Source organism: Amborella trichopoda, chromosome 3 (genome assembly GCF_054954075.1).
Source record: "Amborella trichopoda isolate Santa Cruz 75 chromosome 3, AtrichopodaSantaCruz75HAP2 v2.0, whole genome shotgun sequence".
In the NCBI taxonomy this organism is placed as follows: domain Eukaryota; kingdom Viridiplantae; phylum Streptophyta; class Magnoliopsida; order Amborellales; family Amborellaceae; genus Amborella; species Amborella trichopoda.
The window spans coordinates 3,794,214-3,821,353 of record NC_142338.1 but is presented as its reverse complement, the minus strand read 5'-3'; the positions used below and the strand labels follow the sequence as shown (position 1 = coordinate 3,821,353).

Genomic DNA, 27,140 nt, shown 5'->3' with positions numbered 1-27,140 from the left:
TGACTCACTTCTACATGGACTTATATATATTTAATTGTTTTACACTCGATACACAACATTAAATTAAGCTTTATAGAGTACTTTACAATTATTAAAGTGGCCTCATGATGCCAGACTTTGCAATAATTGAATGTTTCAAAATTGTTGTAAAAAGTGATGCATAAGTGCTATGCAAATTTCAGTCTAGACATGTAAGTCGTTTTAAAAAATTAAAAGTCATGCAACCCAAAGCGAAATCTCGTCTCTACGTAACCCTTAGTGGCTCTCTCAAGCCTTAACATGCAAAATTACTGATATGGAACTAGACTTTCAATCATGGTGGTGAAAGTCATGGGCACGTGGCTTGTTATCAACTTAAGAACCAGTTTGGATGGACCACCAAACATGATTAGTTCTATTTTCCGAATGCGATAGGTTGGGAACTAGGGCTGTTAATGGTCCGGATGGAAACTGATTTCGGGCTGGGCGGGGGCCACGGGGCAGACCTTTTGTGGCTCATACCAAACCTATCAGTTTACAACTCACATGGGTGCAAATACATACCTCCAAAATAAGGAATGGAAATTCCATATAATTCGATATTAAGTTCTCATTGCAAGTCCAACATTTGAATGTAAATCCTTCAAACCATTTATTTCTCGTCTCCCATGAGTGTGTATAAGAGAGAGAGAGAGAGAGATGTTGAATGTTTCTTTAGATTAATCTATGTTGTGAGGAATTTCTTGAACCAGTGAAATGATTTCTTGGGATATCTCTTCAACCCGTTCTTGTAATCAACGTAACATATGCCAAATCTAACTGTGTAACCATTTGTCCACTCGAAATTATCTAACAGTGACCATGCAAAGTATCCTTTTACATTAACACCTTCCCTGCCAAAAGAAAAAAGAAAAAAGAGAAAAAAGAAAAAGAAAAGAAAATAAAAAGTTGATGTGAGTCTTGTATATTCTTTGAAGAAATTTTTGTAAAATTGAACTCTCTGAAAACTATAAGATTTAGCAAATCACTCAAGAGAAATATGTAATTTAGCACTCTCTTAAGGTATAAATTTTTGCATCTCTCTGTCTTTCTCTAGAAACGAAACACAAACACATATACATTTTGATCTACCTGATGGCGGAGCGAACAAAGGCGAGATGCTTGGAATGATACTTAATTCTCATCTTATCATTGAGCTGTTCATCTAGACTTAAACTCGCATTATTGAACTCATCAACCCCTGCAACATTTAAAAGATGAAATGAAGTGAAAGAATTGCAAGTACACTTTGTTTTAAAAACCGGATAGACAAGCTGAATTGGCTACTAGCCGTACTGGTTCGCAGAAGGTCAATAACGATCAAGATAGGTGGAGATCGCGTGATTATAGGAGTGAGACCTTGTCCCCACTCGCCCAACCTGATTTAGGTCGGGCGATTCTGATCCAAATTACCCGGTTTTAATGTGATTCACACAAGCAACTACATCATGCTCATCAATGAAATCCATCGCTTTGATGGACGATGTAAAACTACTTAAGCGCTTGGTTTATAGTACATGAAGCATCGCGAATGTTTCCATTTCTAGGTCTGTTCATGAGATAGTGCCAAATGTAAATAGTGAAAGCTTTTTGTGTTTTTTCTACAACATAAAACTTATATATTTCCCCTTATGCTTCCTCTACAACATAAAACTTATATTTTTTCTCTTATCCAACTGTCAATTTTGAATGGGGGCTTAAGATTAACCCCAATCACAATGTCACGTCTCTACACTATTTTATTTTAATTTTTTTTTTATAAACTATTTTGACATCAGATTTTGAACATCTAATCCTCTATTAAACTCGCACAAGAAAAAAAATATAAAAACATATTTTCAATAAAATAAAATGATCAAAATACCACTGAAAATTTCAAGGGGTATTTTGGTTATTATATTTTATTTTATTTTTAATATTTTTAATAGGTTCGCCCCAATGAGAAGATGACACGTACAAAATTTCATATTCATACAATTTGTATAAAAAAAAATAAAAATAAAATACTTTGATACGCCGAATCTAAAATCAAACGGTGAGTGGCTATCTTGATCAAAATTGGGCGGCTGGATGGTAGGGGAAGCATAGATCTTCTATGCCGTAGGGGAAGTATAGAAACCTTTCCCATGTGAATATACTTTGATATGTTTCCGCAAGTCAGATAATTTCCTAATTAATTGAATGGACTAATTAGTCAAAAATCAATGAAATTCTATGAAAAAACTATGACAATTTGATTTGATAAACTCATCAATTGAATATCTATTATTATTCGTTGAATTTACAAATTCATGGAATTTCTATTTAATTACCATCTCTGTTTCAATTTATTTAATTTTTATCATGTCTATTTAAATGACTGGTACATGTACATGTTGACGTAATAGAATCTAAAAAAAGAGGGCGGTGTAATAAAAGCTACATGATTTCAGGCGCCTGCCAGAGCATATCGTCATTTTACTTCTTGTAAACTCTCTCTATCTTTACGACCCGAAATTGTATTAATTGAGAGAAATAAAAATTAAAAATGAATAAAAAATAAGAAAAAAGAACCCCATGCTCTTTATATGTGGTTGAAGAAATAAAATAAAGTTAGCGAACAAAGACAATCCATGCTTTATACAATAAAAATGATTTCTTTTAAAATACTTACATTTTAAGGTGGAGCAAAGAAATTTAAATACCAAGAATCTCTTAAGTTGCTGTTAGGTCATCGCCGTCCAATCAAAGTAATGATGGTAGTTTCCTTCATGCCATAAGGGTCTATTCACCCATTAATTCGAAGGCAAAAACTGAAGGAACGCGTTTTTTCTTCTCTATTGGATTATGGAAAAAAGTTTATATAAGGATGCAACCTTATAATATAGAACTACGGATACACCTCAAAAATTCATCATAAAAGTTAGTTTTAATGTTGAAAAACCTTTTGATTGATCATCTCGAAGATGTACGACAATGAAAAATAAAAAGATTTTAAGTCTAAACAATAGTGCATTTTACAACATATTATCTACATCGTCTATTTTCAAGATTTTCATATGTTTATAAATCTACATGAATTTAACCTTTTTTGAAATTTAAAATTTTATAATTAGATATAAAAATAGATTGTGAGATAATCCTAAGAACATTTTACATCAAAATTATATACCATGATCAATTTTGAAGGTGCACCTTACCTCTACGACTACGGATGCATCCGTATGCCAACTGCACCCTTGGGATTATTCAGATAATTTATCAAAATACTTACAAGGGCTGAATTATTTAACTTTTTATCCGTTCACAACAATTACAACTCATAATTATGTGTCTTTTTTATGCATATTTTATACTAAATCAAAAGATAGGGGTAAAACATTAAATAGTTTCATCTCTTACATGTATTTTAATTAGTTTCTCATATTACTATATATTTTTCCTCTTTCTTTTTTGTTAGCATATATCCCAACCTATCCGTTTCTTGAACTGGTCAATAAAAATTTAAAAAGTTCAAATAAAAATAGTGGGACCAGTTCTAGCCAGAACCAATTAGTTCTTTTAGGTACGTAGCAAATCGGCCATGTAATTGGGGAACAGACCGGTCTCGATATTTTATCGGGGCAATTTGCTTTGAATCATTCTCCATCGAAATTGACCGGTTCCTACATTTTTTTAAAGAAAAAAGTTTATATAAAATTGTAAACTTAAAATGTAGAACTAAATATGCACCTAAAAAATTTATCGGAAAATATTGTTTTAATGTTGAAAAGATCAAAATAAAAAAAAAAATTGAGTATTAAAAATAGTACATCTTGCAGTACATTATCTAGACTGTCTATTTCCAAGATTTTCATATGTTTATAGATATATTGGATTTAACCATTTTTGGAATTTAAATTGTTATAATTACATATGGAAATAGATTTTGAGATAATCTTAAGAATTTTTTACACCAAAATTACATAGATTTTGAGATAATCCTAAGAATTTTTACACCAAAATTACATGTTAGAATGAAATTTGGAGGTGTGCTTTAATTAGATTGTTTAAAGTTGGAACCTTAGAAAAACCACACCCTTTTTTTAAACCTTAGCTTAAAGCATGCAACCCATGAACAAAATACACTAGCTTCAAAAAAACAAAAAAAAAAAAGCAGTCTTACCATTTTCAGTTATGTAAATCACTGGGTTATTGTATCTTTCCTTTGTATAGACCAATAAGTCCTTAATTCCAGGGGGATAAACATAGAGCCAGGCTGAGGCCGCCTGTTGAAAAATAAGTTAAAAGAAGTGGTGTTAACAAATGTGGTGGCCTTTAGTCAAAGAGAGAGAGAGAGAGAGAGAGAGAGAGAGAGAGAGAGAGGGGGCATACCTGAGGTCCTATGGGAACCCCATTCCTCTCAGCTGTCACAGCAAGAACAAATTTCACATTTGTTATTGAATTCCACGAGGGATAAAAAAAGAAAATAGAGAGAGAAACCAATTTCGAATTCTCATACGTAAGTTTCTAAGGGACATAAAAAACGCGAGAGAGAGAGTAGTTATCAACTTAAAGGGAAAATTGAGACCACTCTAATAGGTCATGAGTTGCTGGAAAAATCAGGTCCAAGATCATCAACAACTTTCAGAAGCTGTACTGATTAATAAAAATTGCTTGCTCAATAAGTTGCATGACTTTTTGATGCAGTACAAAATTTGGCAAATACCACCCAGCAAATTAACCACATTTAGATAGAGAAATAATAATTGTGAAAAAAATCACAAGAAGAAAAAACAAAACGTCAAGTATTCGACAAATTAACCACGTTTATAAACAAAAATAATAATTGTGAAAAAAAACACAAGAGAAAAAAACAAAACACAAAGTATTCCCACACAGAACAATTCAATAAAAAAAAAAACCTACAAAAGGCGCTCTCTCTCTCTCTACAATCTCAAATATCCACTTATTTTTCATTCATCAAATTCCATCTCTCAAATTCAATGGCTCGACTGTTTTTATATCCACATCGAAAAGGACAACCAAAACCTACTCACACTAAAGGCTTTATCTCTCTAACTAGTAAAAGCCTATCTCTCTACCGTCTAAAAGCTAAGCCTTATCTCTCTAAAGACTAAAAGCTTTATCTTGTAATAGACCCTAAACTTCTCCTACCAATAAACATGCAGGTCAACTCCATCTTTTTAAAAACCCAACTTCCAAAAAAACGATAAACCTACTAAAAGATAACTCAACTGCTCCAGGCTCACCTCTTCAAAATAAACTTATTAAAATAACCGAAAGATTTTTAAACTAATCCTATCTCTAACAAATTAACCTTAATAAAAATAAAAAGTCTATCCAATCTCTAAAAATAAAATTTAAAATTTTAAACAACCAAATCTTGATCTGTATTTTTTTTATCTGAATCATTCTCTGCTAGTTAGAAAAAACTCATCATCGAGTTTTAAATTGCACTAAGATGAAAGCTGTATTATTCCTGTCACCTTTTTTTATCTGAATCATTCTCCGCTAGTTAGAAAAAACTCATCATCGAGTTTTAAATTGCACTAAGATGAAAGTTGTATTATTCCTATCACCTTCTGCGATCGAAATGTTGTAAACATAATACTGGAACCTATGGGTTAAATCACTATTCAAAAGAAAAAAAATCGTGTAACAAAACTGATAAACCCTCGAGAAATGAGTCATTATAGAGCCATAGGAATTGTTTAGGCTCAGCCCTAACATCTTTGAGCTGAGAATGTTAGAGGACTTATTTAACCTCACTTATAGATTCTCCTTTGAGTGCTTCCCTCTTTTTTTTCATCAAATAATTCTATAGGCTCGACTTCCTCTGGAATAATAGAATATAAATCCTCTACAAGACCCACTAAAGCAAACATTAACCAAGTCTTCTAAACCTCCTCTATAGAATTAACCATTGAGAGTAAATTTACAACCTCCCCTGGTTTAGGTTTAGGTGTAATTTTATTTTTTATGAGAGTTGAATCTCCTCTATAGAGTTAACCATTGAGAGTAAATTTACAACCTCCTCTAGTTTAAGCTTAGGTGTAATTTTCTTTTTTATGAGAGTTTTATTATTATCTTGATAAATAGTATATGTATTCCTCCTCCCATCATGTATACCTCTCCGATCATATTGTCATGGTTTACCCAATAATAGATGACAAACATCCATGGCAACCACATCACACTATACATCATCACAATATTTCTTTCGAATAGATAAAAAAACATTGCATCTACTTTCTACTCGTACCTCATTGCCCTTTTTTAACCAAGTAAGCTTGTATGGTTGGGGGTGCTTCTCTGTGTTGAGATTGAGTTTTTTAACCGCGTCTTGTGAGATTACATTCTCACAACTCCTACTATCGATAATAAGCTCGAACACCTTGCCTTCAATACTACCTCCAATGCTACAGGTGGTGTAAAAAATATTTGTCATTAACCAAACCTCCTGGGTTTCCTGATTAGGCGTTAGTAGGCTCTTTCGAACAACTAAGGACTCTCCAACATCTCCATAGAAAAGATCATCCTCATCGGGCTCTTCGTCACAAACTGGATCATATATCATCTCCATTAGCATCATCTAGGTACTCATCCACAATTATGAGTTGTTTGCTTTTATCAGAACGGCTATTTGGCTTTCTACAGTCTCCGACCTTGTGACCCACCTCCCCGCACTTGAAATAACGGAGACTTGAGCTGCTGCCCTGAACTCTAGTACCTTGACCAACATTATTTGAGCGATTAATAGGTGATGCAACAACATCTCTATGCCCCCCATATGGTACTTCTTCAGGACTAGCACCACGATCTTGAAACTGACTTGTTCGAAGACCCAAATCTTCTCTCGTGATTGCAGTCACCCTGCTCCTAGATTGTTGCTTCTCTATTGTTAAAGCTTGTTGATAGGCTTTTGATACAATCCATAGAGGGTGTAAACTTAGGACGTCTTGAATTGATTGTCGCAGTTCCACTATATATCAAGCAACTAGCTGCTCTTTAGTTTTAGACAAGTTGTTCTGTACAACTAATTGAAGGAACTCCTCAGTATAATCACCAATGGACCACCCCGATTGCCAAAAGGTATGAAGTCACTGAAACACCATCTAGGTATAGTTAAAGGGCAACAATTGTTCCCTTAACTTTTTCTTCATCTTTTTCCAATTAGATTTTTTTTTTTTTCCCTGTCTTTCTCCAGTCTTTTTCACCAGTCTTTTTCAATTGCTCCCACCATGCTGATGCATGGCCCTTAAGCTTAATAGCCATGAGCTTGACCTTCCTATCATCGGGCACATCCGTGTATTTGAAGATACGTTCATCAATCCAATCAGTAAATTCTTTTGCTCGCAATCCTTCTGCAAACTCTGGAATATCAACTTTAATACCTAGATCCCAAGATCTATTATCCCAAATATGGGGCTCCCAAATATCAACTTTAATACTTAGATCCCAAGATCTATTATCCCAAATATGGGGCTCCCACCGCAGATCGTGCGCATGGAACAGGTTCTCAAAAACAGCTTCCGACTCACTACCGTCATCATAGTGTGTCGGGGTTGGATTTTGAGCCAAGCGCTGAATCAGTTCTTTTACTTGACTTCTTAAATTTTCGAACTTTATCTTATGGAGAACTCGAAGGTTTCGTTCTCGTTGGATGACTTGAGTCATGATGCTCAGCCATACACCTTGTCCACGAGCCATGAGGCCAATCGACAAACACCACGATCCATAGGAATCGAGTAAGTTCTGATACCACCTTACTCAATATAAAATTTACCAACGAATACCACCCCAACAAATTAACTGCATTTAGAGAGAGAAATAATAATCGTGAAGTAAATCACAAGAAGAAATAACAAAATGTGCGGATAAAGGTATTTCGACGGACCAAATTCAAGAGGAAAAAAAAAACCCACAAACAACTCTCTCTACGATATCAAATAACTTTTTTCATTCATCAAATTCTATCTCTCAAATACAATGGTACGACTCTTTTTATATCCATCCCAAAAAGGATAACCAAAAACTATTCACGCTAAAAGCTTTATATCTCTAATGACTAAAAGCTTACCTCTCTAACGTCAATAAGTTAAGCCTTATCTCTCTAAGGACTAAAAGCTTTGTCTTGTACTAGACCCTAAACGTCTCTTACCAATAAACATGCATGTCAACTTTGTCTTCTTAAAAACCCAACTTACAAAAAAAGATAAAACTAATAGAAGATAACTCATCACGGACTCTCCTCTTTAAAACGAACTTATCAAAATAACCCAAAGAATTTTAGACTAATTCTATCTCTATCAAATTAACCTTAATAAAATAAAAAATAAAAATTTTACCCAATCTCTAAAAATAAATATAACAAAAATAAAATTTACAAATTTGAACAACCAAATCTTAATCTGATGTTTTGATCTACATCACTATTTGAGATCTACATCACTATTTGAGACTAGAAGAGATATATTGGAGGCAAATGTCTTGAGCAAAATGGCTAAAAGAGGGTGATAAGATTTTCATACCATTGCCAATGCTCGTAGAAGGTAAAATAATATAACAGCCCTAAATATGCCTAGCCAGAGGAAAATACTCATGGAAAGTAGAATGCTATTATCCAATATTTCTTAGATGCTTTCTCTAGTTACCACCAGTTGGGAGTTATAATGGATGGGGTTCCTTTCAAATCTTACTTTCACATCTAGTTGAGTAGCTTAAAAAGGAAGTTTCAAATAATGCAGTTTTTACTCTTCCAGTCGACAAGGCTCTTAGGCCAGATGGGTTTCCTCTTTATCTTTTTTAAAAGATTTTTTAATTTGTTGAAATTTGATCTTTTACTCTTTGTCAAAGAATTCATATATATTGGAAGGAAGCTTAAGAGCATTAACTTAACCTATATCTTTCTTATTCCTAAGAAGATAGCATTGCAGAGATAGGTGATATTAGACCTATCTGCTTCTTCTTAAGCCTTTATAAAATTATTATTGAAGTCCTTGCCGAAAGATTCAAGGTTGTCCTCCCATTTGTTATCTCTAATGAACAACTTGCCTACATCCAAGAGAGAATAATTTCTGATAGCATTCTCGTTGCTCAAGAATATCTTCATTCTAAGTCCCTTGAAGGCAGAGCTGGGGTAGTGATCAAATTAGACATGGAAAAAAGCCTTTGATAGAGTTGATTAGCAAGTTTTACATGAAATTATAAGATGTATAGCTCAAAGTGGATTTCATGGATTATGAGTTGTTTGTCTTCGGCTCACTTCTCTATTCTTATCCATGGATGTCCTCAAGGCTTTTGAAGGATCCTAGGGAAATTAGATGGGGGGATGCCCTCTCTCTATCCGTATTTACTTTGGTTGCAGTGGGTTTCAGTAGATGCTAAAAAATGTGGAAAGAAAAGGAAGATTGTCAGGATTTCAAGTGGCATCAAATGGGTCTATTATTTCCACTTACAATATGCTGATGATACTTTAATTTTTAGTAGTGCAGATTCCATTCAGATTAAGAATCTCAGTGTCTTCCTTAATTGTTGCCAACTATCCCTTGGCCTTAATGTCAATTTTCATAAGATTTCGATGGTCGGGGTTTCCTGTAGCCTGGATCTTGTGGAAAGAAGTCCTAGCTGCCAAATACGTTTTTTATCATATTTCTCATTTGATCAAAAAAGGAAAAGGTGGTAAGCATTCTTTGCAAATCTAGAAAGGCATTTACAACTGCAAAAATGTGATTATAAGCAAATATCAGATTGGCAATGGGGAAGATCTCTTCTTTTGGTTTAATAAGTGGCTAGGAGATAGACCACTTTCCGGATTTTTTTGCTAGAGTGTCTTCTCCTGTAGCTAAAATTTCAAATTAGTATCCTTTTCTCCCTCGGGTATGGTTTGGAACATAGCTTGTAGTTATAACAAAATTCCAGACCTATAACAAAATCTGTTATCACCTCTCTCCCCTTCTGGTTCAAAATCTGTTGTTGCTACTTAAAGACGTCTACATCTCTCCTTCTAGTTTCAAATGAGGTTGTTTGGGAAAGTGAGGGTGACAATATTTTCTCAGTCAAGTCTATTACTCTTCCTTGATCGGGTTAGATGGTCCAATAGTCTCTTTAATGTCGTTTGGAGATGGTCTATTCTGTTGAAAGTCCAAGCATTCCTTTGGATAGCTCTATAAGATAAATGTCTCACAATTGATAATCTTCTCAAGAGGGGTAGAATTCTTCCTAATATCTTCCTGATGTGTAAACAAGAGGAAGAGACTGATTGTCACATTTTCTTACACTTGCCCTTTTGCTTGATATATTTGGAACTGGGCCTTTTGTTATATGGGTTTCTCTCTTATGCTTCCTAAAAATTTAATTAGTATTGTTAACCATCTCAATTTGTTTGTTTACCTTCTAAACGAATTTGTATTTGGAAGGTATATAGAATGTCTTTTTTTGGCATATATGGCTGGAGCGCAATAGGAGAATTTTTGAAGGGGTTTCTTTAGATTTGGAACACATTAAGGACAAAATTTTACAAACTCTCTGGGATTGGTTCTCTATCACTACTGAAAGCAGAGGAGTTTTTGAGGGTAGACATGTTTGTTAATTTGAAGAATCTAGCTCTCTTTTTTCCTCCAGATATTACCCTCACTCTACTTTGGAAGCCACCTCAGGAAGGCTCTCTCAAACTCAATTTCGATAGAAGTTCCTTTGCAAACCCAGGCCAGCTAAAATTGGGGTGTGTTAAGAGACCATGAAGGGACGATTATCTTCTCTTATGTTGGCCATGTGGCTCCACCTTAGCAAATCAAGCAGAAATTTGCTCGTTGCTTCAAGGACTCGAAATTATTGTTAATAAAAGAATTGTGGGAGTCATAATAATAATTGAAGGTGAGTCCTTCAATGTTATAAAATGGCGTAAGCATGAGCAAGGAACTTCATGGTGTCTTCATGTCGTTTGGATAAAAATCTATGAGATTTGTTTTACCTCTGAAATTCCGCCGATAGCTTAACCAAATACGGAGTTACCTTGTCCACTTTGTTTGTATCTAATGTTTTTGATTCCAAATGTGTACTACGATTCTATTTCAGCAATCCATCAAATTAAATTTCTTAACCTTGTCAAAAAAAAAAAAAAAAATAGAGAGAGAGAAAGGGGGGAGAGAGAGAGAGAGAGGCATTCTTCCTACGTATTAGGCCTAAGGCTTACTTGTAAGGTTGGCACGAGAATCAGTGGCATAAGTGGGAGGAAGCTTATTGTTTGGAACAACACTAGCTGCATATCTAGCCGTATAATAATTCAATCCAATGAAATCAAATGACCCTTTCACCAGTTCGGACTCCTCTTTTGTGAATTTGGGCAGCCTTTTCCTCACCAAGGACCTCATGCTAATTGGATAATCTCCTCTTGTCAATGGATCCATGTACCTAATATATAAAAAATAAATAAATATATACTTATTTTAGTAATTGGATGATTGAATATGTAAATAAAGAATTGCACCACTTTACTTTCAACTCAAAAATGGTAAATGGGTGAGGTTTTTGTAGGGCAGCGGTTCCATGATACTTGGTAACGTAATGCCCAACTAGAGAATGTGTTCTTTATGATGGCATGCAATTTATTTCTGCCCTTGACTCTAGCATTTGAAGCTAGGAAAATTGATGCAGATTTTGTAGTTCTATGAACCCTTGAAACGGATGATCTAGAAAATATTTTCTAATATAAAAAAGTATTGGGATTGAAATCGATTCTTTAAAGATCCATGTATGCGGACGTCAAGAAAATCAATTTTTGCATACTTTTTCGCACAGTAACTGCATGTTCGATGTGATTGCCCTACAAAATACTTTGCCATAGTAGAATTGCTTATATTCTTGATTTTTAGTAAATTATGAATTATTGAATATGTGCAAACAACTGTAAATGAAGCCTTATAGATTTATTACATACCATCCAAACAAGAAGTCTATGGCTCTTTGAGCAGCAGCATTGTTGGATTTAGTTGGTGAATGGGCTAACATCCAAATAGACACCAGGGTTATGCCTATCACTCCCTTTTGAGATGCCTACACAGCTCAATTTTCATCTCTCATTTCGCAAAAATTTAAAAGAGCAAATCAAATAATATGTATTTAAAAGAAAACAGCAAAATGGATGGGTATTTATTACAATAATTTTAAAGAGAAACTATAAACAATAATTAGTGCACTTGTAGCATTTCAATTTTATAGAGCAAAATGCTGTGTTTCCATTTCCTATGCATTATAGTCCAATTTCGTGGCCTATAGTCTTATTTTGTGACATCCAATTTATATGACTAAGGTGAAGGCTCTTGATGAATTACATAATGGAATAAAGGTTTAAACTTTTTTACAAGAAATAGGTAAGTGCACATGCACTAAATGTGTGCAGTGCACCCTATGTATGCTCCGTTTCCTGCCCCACTCAGGTTTCCCTGACTCGGATCAGATTAGTAATCTGGCCTTTCTATTCTAGAAAACCAATAATTGCCCCTTTATCTTCGTTTCCAGTATATTTTCTGATAGGGCTAAGAATTACCCAGTTTGGATCCAAAACCGATTTTTTAGATCCGACAGATCGGATTCGGATCCAAATTTTTGATCTAAATAGTAATTTCGATCAAATCTGGGTACAGGTGGATTTGATCTGAATCCGACCTAGTTATTATTATATTATATTATATAGTATTTTATATGTATGTATATATTTTGAAAAGAATTTATATAAGGTTGCAACCTTAAAATGTAGAATTACATATGCGCCTCAAAACCCTATCGGAAAAAGTTGTTTTAATGTTGATAAACCTCCAATTGATCATCTCGACATCGAGATGTATAATATGAAAGAAAAAAAAAAAATTTGAGTCCTAGAAATAGTACATCTTGAAATACATTATCTGGATCATCCATTTTCAAGATTTTCATATGTTTATAGTTCTACTTGACTTTAACAATTTTTTTAGTTTAAAATTTTATAATTAGAAATGAAATTATATTTTGAGATAATCCTAAGAATTGTTTACAATTAAATTACATGTTAATATAAAATTTGGAGGTGCACCTTAATTGGATTGTTTAAAGTTGCAACCTTATAGAAACCACACCCATATATTGTATAGCATTTTTTTGTTACATGTTATTTTATCTAAAACATTTTTTTTAGATTTGATTGGGTCCGGAACCACATCCGGATCTGTATCCGAAGCCCATGCATATGTTTTGGATCCAAATTCAAATCCTAGTGGATCCGGACCCTGTCCGACTCATTCTTAGCCCTATTTTAGATTTTTTTTTCTAAATATTCCTGGTCAGCGTGTGTAGGGCCTGGGGGGACTCCCTTCTAGGTAGTTTGAGCTTGAGCCCAACTCGACTTTTTGAACACTCAATGTATGAGTTAAATTGTCACTATAAAATTCATTTGGGAAAGAAAACCAACAACATATAATTTTTTTCTTTGAAACCAGCTTCATGGTCGGTTTACTTTGCTCAACTCTTCCAATGAAAAAGAGTAATGCTGTAGCACTCAAACCTGGTATTTGTCCTTGTACGATTTTACAGCAGTAGCATGAGCGAGAATGAGGTTATGGCCCACGATGTAAGGCTCAGTTCCTGAGTTTCCTTTGCTACAATTTCCAACCCAAGAAGAGCAACGGCCAGGAGCAGATATTCCAAAGGCGTAACCACCTGCGCTATAGCTCAATGGCTCATTTATTGTGATCCAATGCTTGACCCTATCTCCAAATTCACTAAAGCAAAGGTTTGCGTAATCGGCAAAGTCTGCCCTGAAAAAAATTAAAAAACCGTTGTATGTGTTAGGTATGGGTGCAGTTTGTATAAGGTAACAACTGTACTTATAAAAGCGAGGATGTGATGCTCTATACTATTCAATTTAGTTGAATGATGTAAATTTGACATATCTTTTCACGCAATATTGAAAAGTAGCATGCATTTTAAGACATTGTGAAAATCTACACCATCTAAACAAAATGAATGGTGTAGTCTAACCTTACTTCTACAAGGTTGCATGCCTACATGAACTTTACTATTACTACTACACTACAATACAAGCGTCCCTTGTTATTATCGAGCAATAGGCCAATCAGTGACAAAATTGACTGGCCCTGCCCTAAAAAAAGAGGGCCTTGGCAACAAGATGTGGCAAGAGTTCGGGGCTAGGGCCGGTCACCATGGCTTGAGGGAAGGGCTGAGCTAGAACCGGGCCAGTATGGCCTGAGGGCAGGTTCAGCCACGGCTCAGGCCAAGGATAGGACCACCACAATGGCTGGTTAAGCCCATCCCATCCTTTTTTTCCTTGTTATTTTTCTCTTTATTTTTGTTGGATCATATTTGGCCTAGCCTACCCCAGCCCTAATAGGGCGGGAACCGAGCTTGGGCCTCCTCAGCCAAGTCAAGGCAGGGCCGTGCTATGACCACGGTGGTCATGTCCCAAGCCCAGCCCATTTCCAGCCCTATTGTGGAGAAGTAGTAGCGTGTTCCATTAAAAATGTTGGTTTCGTTCTTCTTCTTTTTCTCCCTTATTGAACTTGTATAGCATACTCCAAGAGCATACAATATACATACTCCCTTGGGCAATATTGCTACCTATGAGGGCCTGGATTTGAAATTCTGAAATCTACCTAAAAATCACCACCAAATGTTCATTTCCTTTTAAAAGAAAGATTTTAAGTTCTTAAACACTTTAAACTGACTGTTAAAAAGTAGAACCTTTATTCAATCCTAGAATGTTATTCATTTCAGGCACAAGTATTTTGAGGGAGAAAGACAAAATAAATAAATAAATAAACTTTTTCGAGAATATAGGATATCTAGTCTTAAAGAGGGGAAGGAGCAATAATTACACAATCTTTGGACTCAAGAACCCTTCATACTCATCTTCGAGTGCTTGTGGGAGGTCCCAATGAAACAACGTGACAAAAGGTTTCAAGCCTGAGAGAGACACAGAGAAAGAGAAAGAGAAAGAGAGAGAGAGAGAGAGGTATGAAATGAGTTAATGTGCAAATAAAGGTGAGATGTAACTTATTTATAAGAAAGAAAGAGCATAAATAAAATAGTATATATAGAGAGAGACCTTCGGAAATGAGGCCGTTGATTAGGTTGTTGTAATATGCAATCCCTTCCTTGTTTACCCCACCTTTCAAACTTCCCTCTGCAATTTTTACGTTAATAAGGACCTTAAAGATTCATATATTGGTTAATTTATGTTAATGAGTAATGCCAAAATTCTATGAAGATAACAAATATAGGACATCGAGTACAAAACGTCCTTCATCTTAACAAGAAACCCTCCCGCACGGATAATTGTGAAGTGATCAGCAGATGATACTAACGGCTATAAGAACACTTACTACGTTAGATTCGCAATTCTACCGTGGATTTGTACCAATATTCAAGAACTAGGACTTGGGTTGGGACACCTTAGGCTCGATTCACGCAGTTTGATTTAGCAAAATCAGAACAAGATTCGATCAATTTGTCAATGACCATCTCTTTTGTTGCGCTCATCCAGTCAAGCCCTATCGCACCAATGCAGATGTGAGCAGTGGAAACCAAATTTATGGAACAAAAAAATATGTTAAAACCAACATGTGTGTATGAGTATGAAAACATGCAATAAGGTGAAGAACTTACTGGCACCGAGATTAAAGTGGTTTGCCTTTTTAGGTTACGTCCATAGAAAAAAAAGACAAATGCACTATTAAAATAATGGTTACAATGTTCTAATAAACAAGCTTTTTTAGGCTATCAAATTTCTTCTAGAGGCTTTCCTCTTTCTAAGTTTTCCCTCTCTAAAGTTCTTCTCTCTCAAACTCTTTCTCTCGGTAGATTTCTCTCCTAGGCTTTTCTTTCTATGAGGCACTATGATAAACCCACATAAACACTCTTTCTCTAACGTGCTTCTCGCTCTCTCTTCTTTCTTCTTCTTCTCTCTCAAAGAAGAAAGTGTAACTTCCTCTTTTTACTTCTTGCTCAGAGAAAGATAATTTTCTCTCTCTTCTTAATAGAAGTCATATCTTCTTTTTCTCTCTAAGAGAAGGTTATCAGTATTTCCGATACACCAAGAGAGGTACACCTAAAGAAATAGCACAAAGTGGGGAAAGACAATCAAGAGAGCACTTGATAACCTCTTAAAAAGTGGCTAATCTCTATCTATTTTCAATTAAAAGATAAGATGATATCTCTACCCAAAACCATCATGTGACATCCTATTTCCATGGGATGGTAACTTGGTCAACAAATCATCATTCTGACTTTCAATGAGAAGCCCCTACAAATGGAGAATTCCATCGGTGCCCCTCCCTCATGGGACGGGACACCCAACAATCTTTCCCTTCAGTCTTAAGAGGCAGATTTATCTTCGCAGATCAACCAAGTGCTCAAATGGCACACATTCCAATCATGCTTTTGCACCGCTCTTGTTTGTTTCTGACTAAGGTCTTCAACATCATATCCTACTGTCAGTTTGGATTTTCTCTAGTTGCAATAGTTTCTCACCCTTCTACAGCTTGGACTGCCATGAAACAGCTCTCCCTGCAAAAGTAAGCATGTATCTCAAGATTGACTTCTATATCTTCATATGTATATATATATAACACAGGTTTACCTCCCCCAAAACACAACCACACTTTGGTTATTTCTCTGAGATATCTGAATATCTAATGGACTATTACTCAGTATACCTTGTCAAGATTGGCAATGAATCTGCTCACTACACCAACTGTATGTGTGACATATGACACCATGCACAATATGGAGTAAAACAAACTTCCTAGGACCGACCCATAGGGTACCTTTTTGTATGTCTTCCTTCTCCCTCTTGGTTGAAGGGATCTGTCCTACACTTAAGTTTCATGCTTTCTTGCCTTTAGGCAACTTTACCAGGTCATAGGTGTGATTCGTATGTAAGGATTCTTTCTCTTCTTGAGCTTTAACCCACAACCATTTGTGTTTATTAGCCCCTTTCAGTGTATATGGCATACTCCAATTAACGCTATTTGGTAGAGGGTTTATATCCCCTAGAGGATCTTCTCTGTTCAGTTGTATGTGGCACTACTTAAAGAGGCTGCTCCCCCTGTTCCACATCACCTGGAACTGGCATGTCAAACTCTTGGAACCCATCCTCTTGTTTCACTTCTCCCCGATCTTCATTTACCACAATAGGAGGAATGATGACCGGTTCAGAACCATTGAAGATTCATGGCTTTTCTTACTTCTTCACTTCTCCAACGGTAATGTCTTCTTGAAAGACCACATCCCTACTCCTGATCACCTTCCTATTCTCAGGATCCCACAGCCTATAGTCGAACTCTTCATCTGAGTACCTTAGAAAGATGCATTGGAGTACTTTCTCATCCAACTTGGATCTTGTTCCTCAGGTTCATGCATCAATGCCTGGCACCCGAACACCCTCAAATGTGAATAAGAGATAGTTTTTGTTTGTTTTTGTTCCTGACTATCTCTTGGCTCTGACCAACCAAAGGAAATGATGGGTATCGATTTATTACGTAACATGTTGTGAGGACTGCTTCACCCCAATATGACTTTGGTAACTTAACGGTGGATAGCATGCTCCCAACTTCTACAACCCAATTTGAGTTGCATGAACATGATGCAATATTGATGCACCCATCACTATAGTTTCCGACCACACCAATATCTATAGCCACTGCAATAGTTTCCCTGCCACTATTTTTGACATTGTCCTCATTTAGCTTTTTCGTGAGCTTCCGACAACCTTTCTTGATTGCCCTTCTCTGCCACAATGAAAACACGCAATCCCCTTTCTCATCTTCAAGCTAACTTTATCATTAATTGGTTTAATCAATTTTGCACCCCATTCCCAAACCTTCCTCGACTTGTGACAGGGGCTTACGAGTTGGATGTGTCAGAGGATCTTCTTCTCATCACCTTATTCAACATGCTGCTAGTGACCTGACTCGTGACCACTATTCCATCAGGGCTAAGTTACTCACAAAGACTATCAAGGTCTCCTAACTCTCTGGTAGTGAATTGAGCAAAAATAGAGCTTATACTTCATCTTCTAGGAACAACTTCATTGTTGCGAGTTGGTTAACAATGTTTTACACCTCATTCAGGTACTCTACAATGGATCCTTCATCCCTAAAATTCATGTTTACCAATTTTTTGATTAAGAACGAGTTATTTCTAACCGCCTTCCTCTCGTACAAGTCATGTAGCTTATCCTATAATGACTTAAAGGATTTCTCACATGGTGGAACATATTTTTTCCAATCATTGTGGGATAGTTCTGAGAGCATTTCGGTCAAGTCTCTTCTACTCAAGTCCCTAGATTATAGTAGATCTTCAATCTTTGGCTTCCAGATGATCAAGTTATTCATGTTGAGCAATATCAACCTACTCCCAATACTGAAATCCATCTTTAATCTACATGTCTTTCACTCCCCTCTCTTCTATTCATCAACGGTCAATGAGATTTAATGTCTGTCAAGCTCCCATTGTTGGTCTAGGATTCCTCAGTAGTCAAGGATCCGTCGTCTGCCAAGTATTTGTCGCCAGTCAAGTATATGTCGTTGGTCAAGTATTCATCGGCGGTCAAGCACTCATCGGCTGTCAATTCGCGGTCAAGTATCCATCGACAGTCAAACACTCACCGGCTATCAAGGTGTGATCGTCAGTCGATGTGAGTTTACAGTAGTTAAAATTATTCAATATTGGTCAAGGTGGTGACCGACGATCCGTCGGTCAAGACTTTCTTTGCATAGTAGCCACTCACCGATAGTCTCTGACTAATGACATATGCCAAAATATCTTGTTCGACGATCAAATATAAGTCAGTATACAATGTTTTTTTCTTCCTTGCTCGTCCTATTACTGTTAGGTTTGCTACACCTAAGAGCAGTGATAAGGAGGACTGAGCGGTGTCTCAGAGTCAAGAGAAACACGCTCTTATACCACATGTTGGGGTCACCCAGTCAAACCCTCTCTCACAAATGTAGATGCGCACAATGAAACCCAACTTTATGGAACATAAAAATCATGCCAAAACCGATGTGTGTACGAGTGGGAAAACATGCTATAAACAAATAACTTATTGGCATCAAGATTTACGTGGTTTATCTTTTGAGGTATATGTCTACCAGAGAAAGAGACAGATCCACTATTAAAATAATTATTACAATATTCTTCCAAGAAACAAGCTTTCTTGAGCTATCTGATTTCATGTAAAGGCTTTTCTCTTTCTAGGTTTTTCCTCACTAAGGTTCTTTTCTCTCTTAAAAGCTTTTTTTCTATCTGGATTTATCTCTCTTCTAAGGTTTTTCTCTTTAGGAGGCACTATGATAAACCCACATAAATACTCTTTCTTTTTCTATAACAGCTTCTCTCTCTTTTCTTTCTTTTTCTTCTCTCTCAAAAAAGAGATAGTAACTCTCTCTCTTTCTCTTCTCTCTCAAAAAATGATAACTTTATCCCTATTTTTCTCTTTAAAAAAATCTCATTCTTTTTCTCTCTAAACGATAGTTTTCTGTTTCTCTGATAATCCAATAGAGATAAGCCCAAAGAAATTTCTCTGATAATCCAAGAGAAGTACGCCCAAAAAAATAGCCCAAGGGGAAGACAACCAACTAAAGAGCATACAAGACCATCGCGATTGGCTTTGTGGGTCAAGTACCTCATAACCTCCAAAAAAAAGTGGGTTCTTTTTTCACTAAGAGTAAAAGATGATATCTCCATCCAAAACCGTCACGTCATATCCTATTTACATTGGATGATGACTTTCATCAACTCCTCCTCCTAACTTTACATGAAAAGCTCCCAACAAATTGAAAATACTACTGGTATCCCCCCTCAGATGTGGGACACCCCAACATCTTTCTCTATTAACCCCGCTATCAGAAGTTCTGGAAATTGGATTCCCATTGTTTTTTTATTTCCAATGGGTGTGGCCGCAATCACCGAGGCATCTTGTTCTTCATTGGAGCTTTCCCCTGATTTTGAAATTGGGTTGAATTGTTATTTGCGTACGTAGAGCTAGCAATTATGTGGGACATTAGGGAAAAGAAAGAAATGCATAACATTTGGTAGTGCGATTGGTACATATAGTTTATTATTTTAGCACTTTCTAAGAAAAAATAATCCTCTATCTAAAATGAAATACAGTTACTAAGAGAAAATCATTAACTGCAACTACTTCCAATCCGTCTTACTTTCTCGTACTTCACCGTATAAGTGTAACTCAACTAATTATAATTCTCTGTAAAAAATAGAATGTATACGGTGGTCTGGTCTGGTGGGACCAAGTGGTATTATTATTTTTTTGGGTCCGGCCACAGGAACACCTAGATACGGTATCTTTGTGGCCTGAAACCTTCACTAAACATCAGCAGTAACATCTTAGTTGTCAACTAAATAAATTAAATGAATTTGAGTTTGAAATTTCGAGGACTTGAGGTCTAATAAGATGGACCCTCAGATGATAAGGCTTGGGTCTACTTTGATTTGGTTGAAATTTTTTAGTTCCATCTATTTTTATTCATGGTAATCTTAGGGTGTGTTTGTTTCGTGGAAGTGTAGCAGCCAAAAGTTGTGACTTCCACAACCGTAGCATTTCCCACATTTTTTTTTTTTTTTTCAGGAAGTGCGATGTGTTTTGAAAGCTGCTCTTCCAGCGATTTCCAAAACAATGTGAATTTTGACGCGTTTGTGTTTTTGTTTTTGGAAACTGCTGCTTTGATGCTAATCCATAGAAGCAATGTTCCTACAAGACCACCTAACCCAAAGTACTTGGTTTCCTTACTCGGCAATATTCTTGACCAGGAAATGGAAAATCTATACGCGTCCATCCCCATGTCTTTCATCAGCTTTATGTCCTCCTACAAATAAAAACATTTTCCAATAAATAAATAAATATTACATAAATATTACTTTAAAAGAAATAGATGAATAAACATATAAATATTACTTTCAAAAAATAGATAAGTAAAATAAATAAACAAATAATTCTTAATATTTATTTGTGAAAGACTCAATAATCATTATTAAAATTTTAAAAATCACCGATCTGAATTGAAATTGTCCAATCTAAATTAAAAATTATTACAGCCGATCGGATTCCCATCATATATTGAACCGGCTAGCTCTATGATGCCACCAGCTGGTCCTGCCAGTAAATGACCGTTTCTGTCATACCATAATCAGCCTAAGATAGCCACCCCATGTTGTATGGGGTTTTTTAACGTTTTTTTTTTTTAAGAAGTTATGTAATTTTTAAATTATTTTAATAAAAATGACGGCAGCCCACCCTAGTTTTTTCAAATTTTGTGCAATGACTACACGAATGGATGTAGTTGCGTTAGCATAGCTCAACAACTGGTGCGTGGCTAATGCTTACCCGTTGATGCATATTAAAAAAATTGAAACATAGAAATGATTATATAATATAAGGGTCTAGTTTTTATGAGGTTGCAATTTTAAACAATCCAATTAAAACGCACTTTTAAATTTTATCATAACATTAATTTTGATAAAATAATTCTTAGGAATATCCCAAAATCTATTTTCATATTTAAATATAAAATTTTAAATTTTAAAAATAATTAAAATCAAGTAGATCTATAAACATATGAAAATTTTAAAAATGGATGGTCAAGATAATATGTTGTAAGGTGCACTATTTTTGAAACTCAAAATTGATTTTTATTCATATTCATACATCTCAATGTCCACATTATCAATTAGAGGTTTTTCAACATTAAAACAACCTTGCCTGGTGGATTTTTGTGGTGCAACTATAATTCTACATTTTAAGGTTGCAACTTTATATAAAATTTTTCCATAATATAATTATAGATAATGTATATTACAAGACTATTTACTATTGACACAAGAGTACTACAATCACCGGTGGCTGTCAATTGAGAAATTTCGGGGCCAAGGATGTGTCATTCAATTCGGTAAGAATTGTTTTTACTAGTTGAAGAGCACATTCCAACCATCCAATTTAAAATCTAATGGTTAAAAGTGATTCTATGCATTTACCATGTGGAAGGTTGTGTATAGGCTTTTACAGTTCAAATAAAATGCTATTAACTCCAAACATTGTTTAAGTAAAAAGTCGATTTTTTTATTAAAATACCTCCATTTTAACCGATGCTTCTCTTTTTTTTATCATGCTCCCACTTCTCACTCTAAGCTGGTCTAGCATGAAATATGCCAAACTGGCCCGACTTAAATATAGAAGTTGGTCTAGCACATTTTCTCCTAGACCGGCACAATTTCAATATGAACCTTTTTTACACATTTTTTTGTCAGAGCGACACAACTTTAATATCAAAAGTTGGTTCGGCACCTTTTTGTTAGAAACCGGTTTGGACAACACATTTTGATGATCAAAAGCCAAAAGATTGTGTTGAACCAGCACAATTGAACCACATTTTGAGCGAGAGATATTAAGTATCCAAAAAATAACTTTTTTTATATGGGCGGCAATGGACCCGGACTTGACTTGAGACTGGACCTGGTCTGGGTATGGGTCAAAAATTTAGTCCTGACTGGGTGGGGTCTGGGTCCAAATCTTGGACCCGAATACTATTTAGGTCCGGGTCCAGGTACTGGTCCCACAATATGTTTTGGGTTTGAGTCCGGGTCCAGGTACTGGTCCCACAATATGTTTTGGGTTTGAGTCCGGGTCCGGGTCTCATAATATTTTTCGATCAAACCCGGACATGACCCTACTCATTGCCACCCCTATTTTTCACTTGTGGGGGTGGATACAAGAATAAACAGTGTGGGGTTAATAGTATAGTACAAAAAAAAAACTAAATGGGCATATGCCTAGATTATACAATTTAGAGGTATTTATAATTTTCCCTTTTTTTAACGCCAAATCAATTTCTTTTTCTTTTTAAGAATAATTTTGAGATAATAAACTTGATTTGATAATTTTCAGTAGTAAAAACTCCTAGAAATATAGGGTATGCTACAGTTATTAAGATCGAATCGAACCACTCTCTCCGACCACTCGTCATGATTGTTGATTGGTTCCTTGTCTTGTCCTATTTCCAAAAGTCATGGCGTAGAAAGTTCTCCATGATTACCAAAGTACCCTATTCTTTACAAAGGAAAAGTCCTTTTATCTTCAAAATAAAAAATAAAAAATTTATTTTTAGTTTGTAATTTTTTTAGTATATTGATAATCTCCATGTTAGATATTCTACATGCTAAACAACTTGAGTTCAAAATCCACCTAAAAAATATATCAAGAGGGACGCAAATTATATAAAACTCCCATGACTCATAAGAACCGTGTCCTTTTGTAAAGCACATGCCGTCTCCAAGTAACAGTGAGCCGAGGTTCTTTTCTATGAAAGATATTTCGCAAAAAAATCCAAGCTCCCCATCTCGTCTTTACCGGAAATGACGGACTGCTACAATCCAAATTAATATGAAAATATTTAGTTGACCAGGCAACAAAAAAACAAAAATAAAGTATCAATATAAGTAGGAAAATTGTTTGGTACGGTCAAGCCCACACCTATTATGATGCGGGCCGGAGATCTACACCATCCACCAAAGCCGGGTCCCTTAAGTAATTGTCCTCCAAAGAAAAAATAAAATCAATGCGTCAAATATTTTCTTCAAGAAAATATCATTTCTAGTTTATAAAATTTATTTATTTTGACAGATTAATAATCTCAATGTTAAAAATTATTTATTTCATAAAAATTCGGATCAAATCTACTATAAAAAATAAATTATTAAGGTTCTTGCATAAAAGTAGGACAGGCTTCTATGAGTCCATGTAGAAATGAGTCACCTCTTAAAATCTATTTTTGAAATGGATTTTTAGACTTAATTTTAAGGACATGTAATCCTTTACATGGAGATCATGAATATGAAAAAGTAAAAACTAAAAATAATATTCTTTAAAGAAAACATTTGGACCATTAGTTTCAATTGTTTTTAACAGTCCAAATGTTTTTAGAAGGACGGCCTATTTGCATCTATCTTTAAAATGGATGCTTTATACCTCGGGGACTACAAATGTAGAAATGCAGTCCCCGCCGTCTGAAACAATTTTCCATAAGTAACCAAAAGAAATAGCATAGATAACAGAACTGAGAAGAGCTCAAAGAAAAACTTCAAAATGAAACTCCCGTTCATTTGGGGTATTAATAATTTCCATAATTCAAGAGGCTTTACATGATTCATTTTGACTAGTTACAAGATCACTGCAATCAAGAATAAATGGAAAAGGAAAATTATACGACGATCCATTAAAAAAAAAAAAACTCATATGATCCATGCCCATCATCTTCCAGTCATTGATTTGAACGATGATGGAGAGAGAGAGTGTGTAACCAGCCACATACGACATCGATACTATTGTACTTCTCAGTCCATCTCCATCACCATCCAACACATTGATTGGATCCTCATGGCCACACATTACATGTGGTCCTATGGATAATAGCGCACTCTCAAAATCCACGAAAAGAGAAAGAAAAGAAGAAAAAAAAAGAGACCGAACCTTATATCGATGATACGAATCATCTGCAACATCTCCATTGCTATGATCTTGGATCCTCTCTGCACACAACAACTGAATTCACATGCACCAAAGTATCCATATATGTATGTATGTGTAGCATATAGCCTGTATGCATGTGCTTATGTATGTGTTGTTGCATGCATAATACCTGGGTGTTCATGGGTGTAAACATCCCATATACTTGGTCCTCTTCCACCTTCATTGGCTCCTCCTTCATACTAAAGCAACAGAAATTATTTTTATTTTGAGAAACTAAAAATTTTTTAAAAGTTGACAAAAAAAAAAGTAGTAATACCAACCTGGTAGGAAGCTGATGCGGTGCCAAAAATGAAGTCTTTTGGGAAGCTACTCCTACGAATAGCATCCACTGAGAATTGAAAGAAGAAGAAGAAGAAAGAGAAGAGGAAGAAGAAAGGATTTTTGAGAGCCATTTGGAGGGGGAATTTGGGGTTTGCTATCTTCAACCAGTATCATTGGGCCTTATTTATAAGAAGGCCCACCCTCCATATAAGATGGCTAGGACCCTTATTTTCTTCAGAATGACAGCATTCTCAATGAATATGAGAATGAATCTTTTGGCTACTTTTCTCGAAAGCAAGGGCCCTTGCTATCCTTGTCCCAAATTAGGATTTGGCTCTGGTCATAATTAGAAAGCCGTTGTCCTTTTCAGCACATGTTTCAATTTCGAATACCATTGTAACTATATTTTTTCCAAAAAAATCCCAAATTTTTCAATTTTTCATTGCTATGAATTTGAATTGGCTGGCTTTGACCCAACACCTTTGAAAGGTCTCAAGCACTAAACTAATAAAACTCACACTCTCTCTCTCTCTCTCACTAAAGGAGAAATCAAAATTAAGTCGAGTATTTTAGAGTTCCACTATAAGCTCGATATCAAGTGTATGATCAATTGTTTTATAAAAAAAGTAAAGCACCCGAGTAAATGAGTACAACATCAATTATTGAAATGATAAGTTCAAAAAGCTCAAGGTCAAGCTTCTCCAAGCTTCAGGAGGATGATTTATGGCTTTTTTAATATTTTTATTTTATATTTTTCAGTTTTAGGTATTAGGGTTATTTGGGTTTCTAGTTTCTTTAGGATTATTTTTTATCTTTTTTTTTTGTTGTTGTAAAAGCTTATGAGATATTTGTATTTTATTATTTTTTAGATTTAGGTTTTCATTTCTTTTGGATTTTTATTTTGCTTTAGGTTTATTTTTTGTCTTTTTTTTTTGTTGGAGAGATTCATGGGTTAGAGAGAGAGATGTGTCAGTGAACAAGTGACGTTTTAGGTTCTTTTCTTATATTTTTATATGTAACTAGCAATAATAATAATAAGAGTTTATTTTGGGTTTCTTAAGGAGATTTTTTTTTTTTTTTTGGTGTTTTAAAGAGATCATTTTTTGGTGAATTCTCTAGGGGATATAGTTGCTCATATTTTATTTTTATGTTTTTTTTTGTAGTTCAGTATTAGGAATTGAACTCGAGATGCAAGTCTACTTAGTATCAGTTGCTAACCCTCTAGGAATTAAACTTTTTATTTTTCCTATATCAGTTTTAATTTATTTATTTTCTTTCCTATTCTCTCTAGGGGTGGCATTAGATCCGACCAAACCGGATCCGAGGGGTAGACCCAACCTCAAGTTTGGGCATGGGTCCAAATTTTGGAACCAAATATTATTCCAATCTGAGTCTGGATCCAATTAGACCCGACCCGTACCTGTAGTTATAGGGTATATGATGACAAACATGTATTTTTAGGCCCGCATTAGGTGTTCATATTATCAAAATATTGACAAGATTTATAGTCCTATTGGCCAAAAAAAAAAGCTCGTAGACATAGGTATATAATGGTAAATAAAAAGGTAAAAAAAAAATTCATAATCATAAGGTGGCAATGGATCCGACTAAACTCGGGACTTGACAAATCCGGGTATGGTTCCAAATTTTGGACACTAACTACTATTGGCGTCCATATCCGAGTCCAACCGGGTCCAACCCGTATCAGACCGGTTGCCGCCCCTATTTCTCCCTACATCTCTCTTTAAAGTCTCAACATTCAAATAAACTCGTTCCAACCGGGTCCAACCCGTATCCGACCAGTTGCCGCCCCTATTTCTCCCTACATCTCTCTTTAAAGTCTCAACATTCAAATAAACTCGTTTGAAGCCGAACTTCAAATTACGGACGCTCTCTCAAATCAAAGTTCGAATCATTTATTTTCTTTCACTAATGTTGTAAAAAATGATATATTAAGTGCTAAATAAAAATAAGCCTATACGTATAAGACGCTTTTACAATACAAACCTTTTGACCCAAAGCGAAATCTTCGCTCTACTCTCCTTTGCACAGACGAGTCAGCTTTTAGTGGCTCTTTCAAAACCTTGTCGCTTTTCCTTCTTGCCCCAACCCCCAAATTTTTTATTTTTTATTTTTTTTTTCTATTTTTAATTTTTTTAAAATTTTGATGCTATTGCATTAAGAGGATGTAAAGGATATACATAAACACGCCAATCCAAACCACAAACAACCAACGAAAAGGAATAAAATAAGAAAGGAAGAGAAGAGAAAACACCAATCCAAA

At 35.3% G+C, this 27,140-nt stretch overlaps 1 protein-coding gene across 1 annotated transcript; it reads right to left on the bottom strand.

The window, feature by feature from the left end:
• Nucleotides 1-547: 547 nt before the first annotated feature.
• On the bottom strand, nucleotides 548-25,344 carry LOC18439831 (beta-glucosidase 12). Its single transcript, XM_020670610.2, has 13 exons — nucleotides 24,856-25,344; nucleotides 24,705-24,774; nucleotides 24,536-24,594; nucleotides 20,804-20,879; nucleotides 15,098-15,175; nucleotides 14,868-14,955; nucleotides 13,538-13,790; nucleotides 11,939-12,054; nucleotides 11,195-11,412; nucleotides 4,372-4,403; nucleotides 4,163-4,265; nucleotides 1,111-1,219; nucleotides 548-872 (listed from the first exon to the last, which is right to left on the bottom strand). The coding sequence occupies exons 1-13, from the start codon at nucleotides 24,985-24,987 to the stop codon at nucleotides 704-706; spliced, it is 1,503 nt and encodes a 500-aa protein (XP_020526269.2). The 5' UTR covers nucleotides 24,988-25,344; the 3' UTR covers nucleotides 548-703.
• Nucleotides 25,345-27,140: the final 1,796 nt, after the last annotated feature.

Bases quoted from the DNA above. Each gene is read 5' to 3' on its own strand.
- LOC18439831 (XM_020670610.2), bottom strand. From the start codon at position 24,987: ATGGCTCTCAAAAATCCTTTCTTCTTCCTCTTCTCTTTCTTCTTCTTC. The intron at 1,220-4,162 runs GTAAGACTGCTT...TAAATGTTGCAG, and splicing joins GATTTACATAACTGAAAATG to GGGTTGATGAGTTCAATAAT. The intron at 873-1,110 runs GTAGATCAAAAT...TTCTTTTGGCAG, and splicing joins TTTGTTCGCTCCGCCATCAG to GGAAGGTGTTAATGTAAAAG.